This window comes from Lissotriton vulgaris, chromosome 4_1 (genome assembly GCF_964263255.1).
Source record: "Lissotriton vulgaris chromosome 4_1, aLisVul1.2, whole genome shotgun sequence".
Taxonomy (NCBI): domain Eukaryota; kingdom Metazoa; phylum Chordata; class Amphibia; order Caudata; family Salamandridae; genus Lissotriton; species Lissotriton vulgaris.
This window is the reverse complement of record NC_141691.1, coordinates 1,906,097,792-1,906,114,900: the sequence shown is the minus strand read 5'-3', so window position 1 is coordinate 1,906,114,900 and position 17,109 is coordinate 1,906,097,792. Positions and strand designations below refer to the sequence as shown.

Here is a 17,109-nt window from a genome sequence, read left to right as displayed (position 1 = left end):
TTGACCTTGGTGCAGGGCAGACAGACTTACAAGGCAAGTTTGACAAAGGCATCAAGCAGGGTGATCTTTGTGAACACCCGAGGGGCACTGGTGAGGCCAAAGGGGAGCACCGTGAACTGAAAGTGTTTGTTGCTCACCGTGAACTGAAGGTAACGACAATGGGCAGGTAGGATGGGGATATGGAAGTAGGGATCCTGCAAGGCCAGCGATACCATCCAGTCTCCTGGGTCAAAGGCAGACAGGACATGAGCAAGGGTGAGCAACTTCAACTTCTCCTTTTTGAGGAAGTAATTGAGTGTTCTGAGGTCTAGGATAGGACAAAGACCTCCGTACTTCTTGGGGACCAGAAAGTTGCGGTAATCGCAACCACTGCCTACTTCGGGACAGGGAACCCTCTCTATAGCTCCTTGGCCAAGAGAGCATTGACTTTCTCGCTGAGCAAGGCAAGGTGATCCTCTGTCGGCCGATCGTATGCTGGAGGCATAGAAGGAGGAGTAGTCTTGAAGAGGAGGGAGTAGCCCCTTCGGACTATTTGCAGCACCCACCTGTCCGATGTGATGTTTTGCCAGTGGTGGCGGTGATGGCGTATTCTGTCACCAACTGGCCGAGAGTGAGATTTGGGGATGGGACTAGGAAGGCTTTGCGGCGGAGGAGGGTTGGGTGGTTTGGTTCGACTGTTGCTTCTCTGACCCACAGGCCGGGGTGAGCAGTGTCCACGGTCCTGCAAAGGTTGCTGAACTCGCGGAAAAATCTGGCCAGGATAGGGTAGGCGCGGCGGGTAGCCCCTTCCGTAGCCACAAAAACAGCGAACATTGGATGAAGCCCTGGGGGCAGAATTGAGGCGCAAAGACTTGGCTTTGGCTGGCGAGTCTTTAAAGCCCTCAAGGGCAGCATCCGCCTCGTCTCCAAAGAAATGGGAGCCATCAACGGTCATGTCCTTGAGGTTAGCTTGGACATCCAGACAAACCAGATGTTCGAACGGCCACCGTCGTGGAAATCGCTCTACTTAGCGAGTCCATTGTGTCCAAGAAACATCTGATGGTGAACTTCGCTGCGTCCCTCCCATCTGATATAGCTTCGGGAGCAGAGTGTGGTCCTCCTCCGAGACTCTAGGCAGCATCTGCAATACCGTACCAGATATAGAATGGGAGTAACGGCCCAAGCTGCATGTGTTCACCGACCACAGCGCTAGGCTGGCGGAAAAGAAAATTTTCTTCCTGAAGTTTTCCAGCCTATTGGATTTCCTGTCCGGGGGTGCATAAGGGAATGCACCTCAGAACGTGGAAGCCTGGACCACCAAGCTTTGGGTGGTGAGGTAAAGTGGGTACCCTGGTGCAAGGCGATGGCGGCGGACAATCGTTTGATTTACAGGAGCCCCTGTGCTGGGTTTAGACCATGTCCCCAGAATGACTTCTGTCAAGGCACCCTAGGCTGCAGGATCTCAGTCAAGACGTTGGTCTTGACTGCTACTGTAGGAAGCTGCAGGTCGAGGACCTCCGCAGCCCTTTGCACCACAATGGCAAAAGATGCTCCCTCCTCTGTTGCCAGGGTAGGAGGAGAAAGGATGCCAGAGTCTGGGGAGGTGTCCAGACCACTGGCCTCACCAAATTTCTCATGCCAGTCTAGATCTTGTTGTTATGGGATTTCTAAGGGATCCTGCTCCCCTCCCAATCCTCTTCCTCCATCCCTAAGCCTTCAGAATAGGGCAGAGAGAACAGCATGGAGTCGTACCGCTATGACGGCACCGGTCTCGGCGACGGGGGATGCCCGAGCAGGTCTGTGACATCGGGAATGAGGATCGGGGAGGCGCCACCGAAGACCTGGATGCCGGAGGCGCTGCTGGGGAAGGTGGCTGTGGAGGTGCGACCGGGCCGTCGAACTGGGCACTGAGCCGCAGATACGGTAACCAACGGGTGCCCCTCCATCCTCTGAGCTTGCAAGGCCCGGAGGCGCGCTGGCAGGGTTCGGCCACCCAAATATGAAGCACATGGCACTACAAATTGTTCCCGGTCAGACAGAAAAGATCTAAGTAGGGTGAGAGCTTTTCCTTTTATGCCTATCCTCTCAAGGCATTCCAGTAGTTTTGTATGACTCAGTGTCGCGCATTGAGACAGCGATGTAGAGAAACCACTGTAGACTGATTTAACTTTATCCTGAATGAAGGTGGCCAAGGAATAGCAAAATCTTTGGAGTGCTGGTGTGTGCTATCTCAGGGGATTATTTGGCAACCCTTTTTAGGTTTCGCCTGGGGCCGGAGCTCCTAGCTCTGCCCAGGAGAAATCTTATGTCCCTACAGTGTGGGGCTTAGTCCCGCCCTATGTTCCATTGGCTAGCTCCATAAATGGAGGCTAGCCATTGGAACAGAGATCTGTCCGTCATGGCCGGACCAGATTCGTGGGCGTTCCTGCATTTTTTTTCCTCTCCACCCTTTTCGCATCGTCATCAAGGCCGTGGGCGGTTTTTTTTTTTTTTGTTGTTAGTTTTGTTTGGTCATTGTGCGGCCGATCTCCGCCAGAGGAAGTCCAGGTCCAGGTGAGTGCTGGCCGTTCCCGCCCCCCCTCCCGCTGTCCGTGTGCCTCCCCGCCCCCCCTCCCGCTGCCCGTGTGCCTCTCCGCCCCCCCCCGCTGTCCGTGTGCCTCCCCGCCCCCTCCCGCTGTCCGTGTGCTTTCCCGCCCCCCCCCCCCCCCCCTCACCATCCCCCTCCCCCCCTGCCGCTGTCCGTGTCCTCGTAGGTGCTTGTTAGTTATGTGCGCAGCAGAGATTCGTATTTCTTGGTTCTTCTTTGGAGTGAGTTACAAAAAAATATGCTCCGATGTCTGGTGCGCACCACACAGCCCTGCAGTTGTGGGTTCAGAGGCTGTACAAACTGAGAGGGAACGTTTCTTTTGGTAGCGCCAAATCAGCTGTGAATGTGGCAGATGGTGTAATGAAGGCTTTGCGCTGCCACACACCACACTTTCACCGGGTCCTGGTGTTTTCTTGTGTGAATTCTGGTTGGGCCGCTCCTACCCTCCATGGCCCATACATGCTTTGCTTTCATATATGAGGCGAGAGTTCGACGAGGAGAAAAACTGAAAGCACTGTTTCCAAATCTGCAATAGTTTCTGGTAGTTAAACTGCGTTCCAAAGCCAGCACGTTGAAAACGTGAGTTGGTGTGTTGTCGTGTTCCGGGCACTGGTGTCTGCGTTGTTTGTGTCGGTATATTTTACCTTATGTTTTTCATTGTGGTGTAGAGTGAGGTATAGGTCTGTTATGAAATTTATGTAGATGGGAGATGACGAGTGTGGATTTGTGTGTTTGTTATTATGACCATATACATTTTTGGGGTAAGGCCGCTCGTATTTGGGTGTGTATACGTGTAATTTGTGTGCATATAAGACACTGGGAGTCGTGTTTTGCCACACCGGGGTAAGCGTTGTCCTACGGATATTGCCATGTGTGCTCATGTCTGTTCTGCACATTTTGTACATACGAGTGTTACCACTGTGACTGTGGGGGCTATGCTTATAAATCTATAGTTAATAGTTAGATAGCGAGTTGTCTGCTAGATTTCACATATGTACTTGTGTATTGCTGCACGCTACCCGTGTGTATTTATTTCTTTATTATGTTACAGATATGCAAATGTATTGTTCTTCTGTTCCAGTTTTCCTTGTGTACGTATGTCAATGTACATGTTAAAAAGTGCGGTGTGATATATGATAGCATATGCGGTGCATGTTACATTTGTGCTTGGGTGTTATGCAGCATGGGCAGTACAGTGGCACAAACCGGCGTGTGCGCGTTGGGAAATATGGCATTCTGTTAATAAACAGCGCATAATTGTAGGAGACGAGATGTTGACTAAACGACTCTCTCTCGATCTGGTGCTCTCAGCTTCCCCTGAAAATCACGCACATAGATAATACGCAAGGTTATAATATTAAGTATTATTTTGTATTATTATTATCGGCATAATTATCCGCTTTATTATTGTTAATAACATAATTATTATTGTTATTTTTGCATTCTTTATTATTATTATTGATACAATTACTACCACTGTAATTATTACTATTATTATCATTAGAATATTAATAGTCCCATTACAGCTGTACAACTGTAGCCTTTTTAATCATTAATAAAATTATTGCCACCGTTATTATTATTGCCTTTATCTAGTCCAGTTACTCTTGTTATTTTTTGTTGAGCACTATAAATATGAGTATTTGTGCTGAGGACCAGCTGAGCAGAGGGAGCTCTGGAGCCATGGGGGAAGGAGAGACACCACTTAACTGCAGCATACATCCAGAGAGATGTCGGGCACCAGTGGAGTTCAACTCCTGCAGCAAGCTTCCAGGGAGGGGGGTGGGTCTGTGAGTACAGTGTCCAGGCGAGATCCCACTGTCTGGCATGCATCACAAGAGGACTGTGGTCTTGGTTTCAGATTATTTCTAAAGTGCACCACACCTCCTCACTGCCCCCATCAGTGCACAAAACCTCCTTTCTGCTCCCTCAACGCACAATACCTCCTCGCTACCCCCTCAGTGCACAATACCTCCTCACTGAACCCTCAACGCACAATATCTCCTCACTGCCCCCCTCAACGCACAATACTTCCTCACTGCCCCTCGCAGCGCAAATGCCTCCTTACTGTCCCTCTCAGGGCACAATACATTCTTGCATTTGCAAGAGTAAGCTATTGGCATTGTGAATAACAATGCCATTTATTTATCTGTTTTCAAAACCAACACATAAATAAAAATCTTGTCATTTACAATACCAATAGCTTTAACTTTTGCAAAGGCGAGACAGTTGCATTGTAAATGCTTGTTTAGTGTAGCAAATAGTTCTTTGGATGGGTTTTTTGCTGCTGTTATGGCTGTGGTGAAATAGCGGGTCTTCTCAACATGCATTAGTTTTTCATAGTCCAGCAATGATTGTTTATAGGCTGTTCTGTTACTCATATCATAACAGGATTTCCACTTCCTTTCAAGACGGTGACAGTTTTGTTTTTGAAGTCGGAGCTGTTCAGTGCGTCTTGCCTTTTGATTAGTGGTGGATTTGTTCTGTAAAACATGGTCAATTGAGATACGGATCCACTGCTCAAAGGCAACTGCTGCCATGTCGGGGTCATTGTTAATCTTAGGGGGATTCTGGGCTAGGGCGCTTTCAAGGGTTTCAGATGCAATTTTATTCCAAGGTCGGCAACGTCTAGGATGTTTGTTTCTAAAAATTCTCAGATCCGAAATGATGACGAGAAAAAGAGAACATGACAGCTTTATGGTCAGACCAGGTAAGTGGGAGTGATGGGAGACATTGCAGAACGCTATTATTGGAGAAAATACCCTCTAACAGGTGCCCTGCCGAGAGGGCGCTACCAGTTACTTGCTGAGTAAGTCCTAGGCTATTCATGACATCAATAAAATATATTGCATCCCTATCTATCAGGTCTTCAAGGTGTAGATTGAAGTCACCCAAGAATGTGAAATCCGGCGACAGATATCACATCCAAGGATAGACCCAAGTAGTGACTCTGCGTTGGTTGTATGTGTGCCTGGGGTAGAGCAGCACAGTGTCGTACATTTGTGAGATTAGTGTATGCTGAGGGTATGTATGCCAGTGAGGAATCCATGACATGAAAGATGGAGTGCAGTGCTTGCACAATAAAAGCATGTGCTGGGTGTATGTGTGCTTGTGAGAAGTACAATACAAGCTTCAGTGATGAACAATGCTCGCATACTAAGTGCGCAGCATGAGTACATGTAATGATACAATGCATGAAGGTACTAGTGCTGGACAGTAGGTGTGCTGAGAACATACACTAAGTAAGTGCATCTGCAATGGTACATTATATAGGGGACACTAGGTTCCATTTTGGGAAGCAGAAAGCTGGAACACCGTAGGCAATTCCAGGCACGGGATGCACCACCGTAGAACAAATTTACATGTAAGCAATCTTAACTCAATTTAAACAGTTTTATCCAGAGTTTTAGTCAAAGCAACAAGTTCAAGCAATATATTAAACAAGATGCCACTTTAGGCCTTCTTCTAAAAGCATATGGCAGGTTCACCATTCTACGTGAATCAATGTAAAGTGTCTCCACCCACTGTATTTCGGGCCACTGCCCCTCACCAGGGAGAACTGTGATGAAATACACATTTGTGTCAGAGTGCGACCTTCGCTAGCACTTAATCAAATTCCATTTGTTATATTACCAAATGCAAATTGACCAATGGTTGTTTAAAAGTGTAAAGCAACCTTGTTCCAGACACATATTTGTGAAATGGTTCAAAAATTTGTGTGAATGGTGACAAAAAAACCTACCTATACTAAACCAAATTTACTAAAAAGCTGAAATAACTGAATAAAGTGAATATAATTCCAAAAACAAGCCAGTGTCCATAATGCTATTCAAGGATTAAACCCACTTGTACATTGCCTATGTCCATGCTTAAATCCCTTCCTTTAGCTTTCACTAGTCGGATAAACTGAATCCCAGTCTGTTCCTGATAATTCAATTAATCTAAACGAACGCAGTGTGCGCTGAAATAGTGTGGATTAGCTACACAAAAACATGACTCCTGACCTGCTTGCAGGTCGAGACGCTCCCCGACCGCCGCCCAGCTCCACCTGCTGACTCCTCGCCGCTGCTACTCAGCTGGCGAGTTTGCGTGTCTCTTTCAGATGTGCCCAGCGTAATTCGCTCTTTCCCACTGCATTCTCTGTTCTCCACCTGTTTCTAAGTGCGTTGCTGTGATTATCGTGTTTGTTTCCCCCCCCACTGTATTCTCTGCTCCCCCACCTGCAATTCTCCCCCCCCCCCCGCTTCCTGCCATCTGTATCCCGGTGTTCAACTCATTCCCAATTAGCCACGTGTATTTTTTACTGTATTTGCACCGCATCTCAGCCCCATCCCCTGTTGTGCTTCTGTATCCTGATTCCTTCCCGCCACCTCCTCCTGAGGCCACGTCCCCTCGCCGCCCCGATCCCGCCTCCCAGCTGCTACTCCCTCCCCTGAGCCTCAAAAGGTGCCTGCTGACGGGCGATCGGGGTGACTCCTGACCTGCTTGCAGGCCGAGCCGCTCCCTGACCGCCGCCCAGCTCCACCTGCTGACGCCTCGCCGCTGCTACCCAGCTGGCAAGTTCGCACCCGCGGTGAGCGCTGCCGCTGCTCCCTGCCGCGTCTTCAGCTGCCTCTGAGCGCACTGTTGTTCCTAGCGTAATTCGCTCTTTCCCACTGCATTCTCTGTTCTCCACCTGTTTCTAAGTGCGTTCCTGTCATTATCGTGTTTGTTTTTTCCCCCACTGTATTCTCTGCTCCCCCACCTGTAACTCTTCCCCCCGTGCTTCTTGCCTTCTGTATCCCGGTGTTCAACTCATTCTCAGTTAGCCACGTGTATTTTTTACTGTATTTTGCGCCGCTTCTCGGCCCCCCACCCCCGTTGTGCTTCTGTATCCCGATTCCTTCCTGCCACCTCCTCCTGAGGCCACGCCCCCTCGCCGCCCGATCCCGCCTCCCAGCTGCTGACCACCACCAGGACGCAGAGAGGACACGTGCAGTGGGTGCACCAAAGGCAAGCCCGTATGCGCCCGTCCGCGCCAGAAACTCTGGACCCCGAGGCCGCCACAACACCAAACTGCACTACGACTCCAGCACCCTCCACACACTCAACAGCAGACGAGACCACTCCTGCTACCGAGCCATCCCAAAGCACACCCAAGGGCCCTTCACTTGCCGGAACTGCAGCTTCACCAGCATCGGCCCGCCAACCCATCAACAAGAGAACCCAACCACCTCCGCTGCATCCTCTTCAACACCCGCTCCGCTGGCAAGCACGCCATCGAACTCTGGGACCTCCTAGACTCAACCACCCGGACGTCGCCTTCCTGACGGAGACCTAGTTGAACGCCACCTCGGCACCAGACATCGCCACAGCCATCCCAGAGGGCTACAAAATCTCCCGCAGAGACCGCACCAACGGAGTGGGAGGGGGTATCGCCATCATCCACAAGGACACCCTCAGAGTCTCGACCAACACAGACGAAACCCTCACCACCGCCGAGCACATGCACTTCCAGATCCACACCGACCCCAACACCACCCTCAGAGGAACACTAGTCTACAGACCACCCAGACCACAACCACAGTTCACTGACGACATCGCCGACCTCATCAGCACCCACGCCCTTGCCTCCATGGATCACACCCTCCTCGGGGACCTGAACTTCCACCTCGAGAACAACGACACCAACTACACCGCCCTGTTCGACAACCTAGCCAACATCGGACTCAACAGCTCGTGACGACACCCACCCACGCCGCCGGACACACACTCGAACCCATCTTCTCCGCGAGTCCCCACGTCTCCTTCAACCACACCACCGAACCCCACTGGACCGACCACAGATGCGTCCACTTCACCTTCAGGAAACCCACCACAAACCACCGCACCCAACAACTGCCGCGCCGCTGCTGGGGCAAGGTCACCAAGGACCAACGGACCACCACCCTCGCTCTGAGACTACCCGCCGACCCAGACAGCCTCAAACAGTGGATCATCAACTGCGCCGACACCCTCGCCCCACTCAAGACCCACGCAACCAATCACACCAACAAGAAAGTCGCATGGTTCACCAAAGACCTTCGGACCTCCAAGAGCACCGGTCGGACACTGGAGAAGAGCTGGCTCCGTGACCGAACACCAGACAGCTACACAGCCCACAAGAACGCCACCTGCAGACACCACCAACTCATCAGGACCGCCAAGCGAACCGCCTTTAAGTACCGACTAGACAGCAACACACACAACAGCAAAGAGCTCTTCAGCATCGTGAAAGAACTCTCCAACCCCAGCTCTAACAACGACATCCCACCTGTGCGACTCACTGGCCACCTTCTTTCACCGCAAGATCACCGACATCCACGACAGCTTCAACTCCGACTCCCCAACATCCACCGCCGATACCACCACTCTCCAACCCCTGCTCCCCTTCCGGGCAAAAGTCACGGAGAAGATAGTCAACAGACAACCGACCCACTACCTCGAAGACAACAACATCCTGGACCCATCCCAATCGGCTTCCGCAGCAACCACAGCACCGAGACCGCCCTCATCGCCGCCACCGGCGACATCAGGATCCTCATGGACAAAGGAGAAACAGTTGCCCTCATCCTTCTGGACCTATCAGCTGCCTTCGACACGGTCTGCCATCGCACCCTGACGGCATGCCTCCATGACGCCGGAATCCAAGAGAAGGCCTAGGACTGGACCTCGTCCTTCCTCTCCGGCAGAACTCAGAGTGTTCGCCTCCCAACCTTCCGCTCCAAGACCACCAAGATCATCTACAGTGTCCCACAGGGATCTTCCCTCAGCCCAACGCTATTCAATATCTACATGGCACCACTCGCCCACGTCGCACAACAACATAACCTCAACATCATCTCCTACGCTGACACCCAGCTGATCATTTCCCTCACCGAAGACCCCCACACCGCCAAAGCCAACCTCCACAGAGGAATGAAGGCAGTCGCCGAATGGATGAAGAACAGCAGACTGAAGCTGAATTCAGACAAGCTGGAGGTCCTCATCCTTGGATCCACCCTGTCAGCCTGGGACGACTCCTGGTGGCCAACTTCACTAGGAACAGCCCCAGAACCCACCGACCACGCACGCAACCTAGGGATCATCCTCGACTCCGCCCTCTCCATGACCAAGCAAGTCAACGACGTCTCCGCGTCCTGCTTCAACACCCTCCGAATGCTACGCAGAATCTTCAAATGGATCCCCTCCGACACGAGAAAGACCGTCACACATGCCCTCGTCACCAGCAGACTGGACTACGGGAACGCCCACTACGCAGGAACAATATCCAAGCTCCCGAGGTGGCTGCAACGCATCCAGAACGCCGCGGCACGACTGATCCTCGACGTCCCACGACGCAGCCACATCACACCCCACCTGAGAGACCTGCACTGGCTCCCCATCAACAAGAGGATCACCTTCAAGCTCCTCACCCACGCTCACAAAGCACTCCACAACTCCGGACCAGCCTACCTAAACACCAGACTCAACTTCTACACCCCCGCCCGCCAGCTCCGCTCCACCAGCCTCGCCCTCGCCGACGTCCCACGAATCCAGCATACCACCTCCGGAGGCAGATCCTTCTCCTTTCTCCTTCCTCGCTGCCAAGACCAGGAACACCCTCCCCACCCATGTGCGGCAGACCCAGGACCTGCTCACCTTCAGGAAGCTTCTCAAGATCTGGCTCTTCGAGCAGTAGCAGCAGCCACCACCCCCCCTCGCAGCGCCTTGAGACCCTCACGGGTAATTAGCGCACTTCACAAGTTCTGTGATTGATTGATTGAGCTTCTACACCTCCACCCGCAACCTCTGCTCTGCCAACCTCGCCCTCGCCACAGTCCCTCGCATCGGAAAACCACCGCCTGAGGCAAATCCTTCTCCCACTTCGCCACCAAGACCTGGAACACTCTCCCTACCAACCTACGACAGACTCAGGACCTGCTGGCCTTCAAAAGACTGCTCAAGACCTGGCTCTTCGATCAGTGGCAGCCCCCCCTAGCGCCTTGAGACCCTCACGGGTAGGTAGCCGCCCTTTACAAATGTAATTGTAATTCCCTGTGTAGTAAAGATAAACAAAACCCTTCTGCCAAATCATATGTGATGTTGCACATTATTTATACACACATTGCTGGTGTGAGATACCGGTGTCCCACAACAAACGTTTGTCTTTGGGCATTTAAATAGTGATTGAAGTTTTGGGTGAAAAACCAGTGTGCATTCTGCCATTTCTTGAAGTTTCCATTTTGGGTAGCCCAGGCCTGCCTGATGAAGTGGACATGAAGGGGCTAAGAGTTCAACCAGAAAGATGTGTATATGTGCACAAGGACCGCGTTTCTAGCTAATCTAAGTACAATAATGGAATCATTAGTTACGGAAGAGTCTTTTACTATCATGGGTGACATGAAGTTCTATTTGGAGCAAGAAGATGATAGGGACACACGGGCTCTTGTTACAGACCTGGCCACACTGGGGCTTATACAAATGGTTACCTCCCCTACCCATCAAGCCGGACACATTTTAGATGGTATTTTCTCAAATGTGGAGGGTCTACATATATCAAATATTCTACCTATGCCCTGGACTGACCACCATGTTATATTTAGTAGATTGACTATTAACGAAATCTCGAAGAAAAAGGTCAATAACCCGATCCCAGGATCTGTTAAAGTTTGGAAAAATATAAACCAGACTGAATTAATAAAGCTTTTGGACAGCACCTGTCCTTCGCTGTCCACTGATCCGAATATTGCCACTCAACAATATCATGACTGGCTAGGTCATGCCACTAATATGTTAGTACCTATTAAAACTCTATCTAGGAACAGAATCACACCTTCTGCCCCATGGTACACAGAGGAATTAAGGAGGCAAAAACAACTGAATAGAAATAGGGAAAGGCAGTGGCGAAAAAACTATGATACGGAGGATAAGGCCAAATATAAAGAGTCACTGACTGTTTATAAAGCTATGATCACAGAAGCAAAAAAAACTTTCTTTTCGGATCAAATAGAAAAAGCCAAAAACTCAAGTAGGCAATTATATGACATTACTAGAACATTATCAGGTAATGCCCCATATCTTACCCCACACCCCTCCCAATTACTTTGGGATGAATTGTCCAATTTCTTTTTTCTAAAGTTAATGATATTTACCAGGCTTTTACCCCGCATCCTACAAAATCAGCTCCCTCCGATCTGCCTTTGGACAGAGCTTTGACCAGTTTTAAGGCGCTTACTGTAGATCAAATAAAGGTTATTGTCTCCTCTATTAAAACCGGATCGACATTAGACCCTTGTTCATTCTCAGTTCTTCCGCCGGTGATGGACACACTCATCCCGTTTAGTACCTCAGTTTGTAACTCTATACTGGCCTCCGGAACTTTCCCGGACTCCTTAAAGAATACGCTGGTGAAGCCCTTGCTGAAGAAAGCAAGTCTTGATAAGGCTGAATTAAAGAATTACAGGCCTATTGCAAGCCTTCCATTCTTAGCCAAAGTGATTGAAAAGGCCATGAATCAACAGCTGGTCGAGCACTTAGAGAAACATCTTCTTCTGGATGAATCACAATTTGGTTTTCGAAGATACCATGGCACGGAAACCGCCTTAATTAGGGCCGCCGATGATATCAGGGCAATTCGAGATCAAGGAGCAACAGCAGTACTTGTACTGTTGGACCTATCGGCGGCCTTCGACACGGTCGACCATAAGATCCTGGTCGACCGTGTCGAAAAGAAAGCCATTCACCTTACAGCGAAAGATCTGATTGCATCCTTCCTGGCTGATAGATCACAGGCGGTCACCCTGGGCCCATACCAATCTGTCAAGTTGTCACTACCGTGTGGGGTTCCTCAAGGCTCATCCCTAAGTCCGACACTATTTAATATCTATGTGTCGGACCTTGCTAATGTCATCAAAGCATACAGGATGAGCATAACCTCTTACGCTGATGACACACAACTGGTTTTGGCCATCAAAGACAACGGACCCGAGGTGGCAGAGCGTTTCCAACGTGGAATGCTAGCAATCGGAGAGTGGATGGCAGCTAACTGCCTTAAGCTTAACTACGAAAAGACGGAGGTGCTTATCTTTGGACCCTTCTTCCAGAGTGGTCAGCAACCTGGTGGCCTTCAGCCTTTGGAGACCCCCCCAGGCCAGCCCTCAAGGTTAGGAACCTGGGAGTAATTTTTGATGGCGACCTTAACTTTGTGGCACATGCAAACAAGGTAGCGGCAACAGCCCAATCACAAACTAAGGTTGATCAGGAAAATCATCCCGTTTCTGTCTGATACAGCCGCCAAAACACTGGTTAGTTCCTTAGTGTTATCGTCCCTTGATTACTGTAATGGACTATTTTTAAACGCCCAGGTCAGGGTAACTAATAAGCTTCAGACAATACAGAACGCAGCAGCACGCTTGCTCTCGAGAACACCCAAGTTTTCGCCTATATCAGATACCATCAAGAAATACCATTGGCTGACAATCCGTAATCGGATCAAATTTAAATCACTTTGTATAGTATATAAAACACTCCATGATCTAGGACCACAGTATTTTAAGGATCAGCTGATACCGTATAAACCGGCTAGACAGCTTCGATCTGCCACTCTTAACCAACTAGTGGTCCCACGATCTAAAACAGTTTCGTGGGGTGATCGTCGCTTTTCAGTCGCCTCACCTAAATTATGGAATATCTTGCCACAGCACATCAGGACATGCCCTTCACTTTTGCAATTTCGCAAAGGACTGAAGACGTGGCTTTTCGATCATTAATCAATGACTACCACTCTTTATGAGCCTTCTGGGGAAAATTAGGTGATTTATCTAGCGCTGAGACGCCTACGGGTATTCATTCGCGCTTAACAAATTGCAAAAATAAATAAAAATAAATAAATAAATACTGCTGCATTTCTGTGTGCTGGATGTAACACACATTCGAGGAAAAGGAAGAGACTCCCTTACACTCCAAAAGACTGCTCTTTGATTCACAAGGAAGGGTCTGGACACATCTGAGGAAGATAGATGGGGCTGATAAGGGAATCATAAAGAGTAGGGAAGGGGTCTGTGATCAACCTTTTGATGCACATATCACTGTGGCAGACTTCCAGGTGTGAACTCTGGTTACTTCCAAGAGTGGTCTTCTGGGACAATCAGCTTGGGAATCTAGCCTGCTGTGACAGACAACTTTCATAAGGAAAGAGGAAAGAGAGAAAATGACACTTCAAAAGAAGCAGAATCTCAACATAAACGACAAAGACTCAAACCGTAAATCATTTTTAGTGTCTGGAAAAGAATTGTTGGAAAGGGAGGTAGAGTCCCCAAAAATCCCCCATCTCCCAAGCAGATATATGGTGCTGTGATCTGCACCTGACAGATTCCTCGAAGATCATCAAGATGCAGCTGAGGACGTTGTACTCTTGTCGGAGCTCTTGTCTGTAGATGGAAGTTCACACCAGCATACCTGCTCCCTTTGCTAGGGGGAAGAGCTACTTACCTTTCTGTCTGCCGAGTGGGAGAAGCTTCACTTACTGGCATGAACCAGCAGAACTGCCTGGTGCTGCCACGCACACCACAAGTGGCCTCACTTTGCTGTACAGGATCCAAACTCATGAGTAGACACTTGCTGCACTGCTGAACACTGTCGTCGGCGCAGATAAGACTGGAACTGGGCCTTTGGAGCCCCAGGGGACTTGCTGCTAATGGTGCTCTGGCACCCCAGACACTTTTGACAGATTCCCAAAGAGTCAAAGGGATAGCTCTTGATAATGGTTAAATAGTCTGCATTCCCGTAATGCTACCACCAATGACTGGGGAATAACCCCAAACATGTTTTCCGAAGGAGGGTGGGACAGGGATTTGTCTGACAACCACTAGAGCCCCAGCATCAGGAGGATTGTTTATTTGCTTCTGAATGTCACATAAGTTGAGTTATAAGTTGTGTCCACTGACTTTTATCTACATCCCCACAGTGGGGGACTTGAGTGCCCGAACACAGCTAACACAGAGTTATTTGCAGAAGGGGTGCTTGGCCCAGCTGCTCAGGACCTAAACGACCACAGTTGGGCTCCGTATCCCCTGAGTTCCCAGAGGTCTTCTGAAAGGGGTTCTGACAGGCATTTTTGATAGAGATTTTTTTCTGCCGAAAAGATTTACATAAACAGGCTGTTTAAGAACAAAATCCCAAGCCAGACAACTAATTTGACTCTCAAGAGAAGTATACATACAGAATACTGAGGCACAGAGTGCTTGCACTGACCAGCAGAGAGTTCGTACTTCCGACATCTTTAGGAGCCTTGTTTAACATCCATATGAATTTACTATCTTAAACAGTGCCACAAATGGCTTTTAAGGTCGCTGAAAAAGGAAACTCATATCAATACTAGAAGATTTTGATATGGCTTCAGAAGGCTGAGTAAAATACAGTCCATTCGAAGGCTGAAAGAAAACAGATCCCAAGTAAGGAGGATGGGCAACTACAGTTTTAGTGTGCTGCTAGGACGATAATGGCTTAAAGTTAGACAATAAGAGTTTTTCAAAGCAACACGTTCACGAAAGATATAATATACTGGTGGTCCAAATAATACTACGAAGAAATATTTATGACGCCTTATGGAATAGTGACAGTGGTTTAAATCAAAATGCAAGATGACAAGTCTGAGAGTGTGCTTTTGAAAGTATGGTGATTGTAATGTGAACATACCCAATCTTGACTGTTAGCAAGTAACACCACTTTACCTGGAGGGTCCCTGCAGACGTAGCACAAGTAATGTTCTGGAATGCTGTCCTCTATTAATCCCATGCATATACTATGTTGCCAACAAAGGCACTCTTCACACTGAAAACCAAAAAAAAGTAAATAAATAACTGACTTCTTCACAATAACATAAACGGAAGATGCAATCACAACCTACGAAATGATTAACTCAAAACAAACACAAAAATAAAAGACATTCAAAAGATACCACGATAACACGGATGAAAAATTGGTCAACATTCAGCAACCTCTTCCAGGTCCTATCCAGAACAAAATATCTTACAGCTGCCTAATGCTGCAAGTGACGCTCTACATGATCTTAATAAATGAATACTTAATTTAATTTCTACAGTGAACATATACCAACTGGTTCATTATAGACTAATTTCCACATAGTTCATATTCATGCTCATAATAAATTTGATTTAACACAATGAATATGTCTTGAATTATTTACAAAGCAAACATAGAAACACAACTATTTAATATCAAAAAACATAAAAAGTGGAAAAAGTGCTATGTCGATCACACACAGTAGAATAGATAAAGGTGCATATAAGTATGTATATACAGTAACAAATGACTAAAGCTGCACATACCACTAAAATACCACAGTATATTTCTCAACAACAAACAGACCTACTTAATTTTTTTATCATAGTACAAATTATTTTTCGGACATGGTGTTAATCAAGGTCATCATAAAACAAGCATTTGCAATGCAATAGGTCTCGCATTAGGAAAGTTTGAGCTATTGGAATTGTAAATGACACATTTTTTACTTAGGTTTTGTTTTTGAAAATAGCGAAATTAATAGCTTTGTCATTTACAATGCCAATAGTTATAATTTTTGCAAATGTGACACATATTGCACTTGTAATGCAATATGTGTTGTATTTACGTGACTTACATGTATTGATATTACAAATAACAATGGCTTTTCATTTTTTTTTACATAATTAATACTTAAATAAAAGGTATTATAATTTATAATGGCAATAGCTTAAACTTTTGTAAATAACTTGTGAAGATTATGTTCTGTGTCTTTTATTGTTACAAAACTCCTAGAACAGAAGTGAAATATTAACATGTTTTTGTTACATTTGTAATAAAGCTTGAAACATTGAGAGAACATATTTGAAGTAGTTGTTGAATGGTTGCACAGATTGATGTTGTGGTGGCGAATGAGTGATGCGGGGTGAGGATGTGAGAGGGTTTTTGAGGGTGAGAGGGGGGGTGAGTGAGGGTGGGTGAGGGTGGGTGAGGGTGAGAGGGGGTGAGGGTGTGTGTGTGTGTGTGAGGGTGAGTGTGAGGGTGAAGGGGTGTGTGTGGGGTTGAAGGGGTGTGTGAGGGTGAGGGGGGGTGTGAGGGTGAGGGGGGGTGTGAGGGTGAGGGGGGTGTGAGGGTGAGGGTGAGGGGGTGAGTGAGGGAGGGTGAAGGGGGGGTGAGTGAGGGTGTGTGGCCGAGGAGGTGTGAGGGTGTGTGAGGATGAGTGAGGCTTTGATTGTGTGAGGGTGAGTGTGTGATGGTGTGAGGGTGAGTGAGGGTTTGATGGTGTGAGGGTGCGAGGATGTGAGAGGGTGATGTGAGGGTGTGTGAGGGTTGTGAGGGTGAGGGGGGTGTGAGGGTGAGTGAGGGTGTGAGGGTGAGTGAGGGTGTGAGGGTGAGTGAGGGTGACTAGGAGAAGCTGGCAGTGTAGTTCTCCGGTTCCACACTTAGTGTCACAACAGAGATCTTGATGTTACTGCAAAAGCCTACTGCCTCCAACACAACACAGCTGAGTGTTTCAGATT

At 48.3% G+C, this 17,109-nt stretch overlaps 1 protein-coding gene across 7 annotated transcripts in view; it reads right to left on the bottom strand.

Moving 5' to 3' along the window:
- Positions 1-17,109, bottom strand: part of PHF20L1 (PHD finger protein 20 like 1) — a 648,585-nt gene that overhangs the window by 171,567 nt on the left and 459,909 nt on the right. For all 7 annotated transcript variants that reach the window (XM_086966240.1, XM_086966239.1, XM_086966235.1 and 4 more), the window contains one exon: positions 15,298-15,397. In XM_086966240.1, coding sequence (XP_086822366.1) covers positions 15,298-15,397 — 100 coding nt within the window. The remainder of the gene's footprint in view (positions 1-15,297; positions 15,398-17,109) is intronic.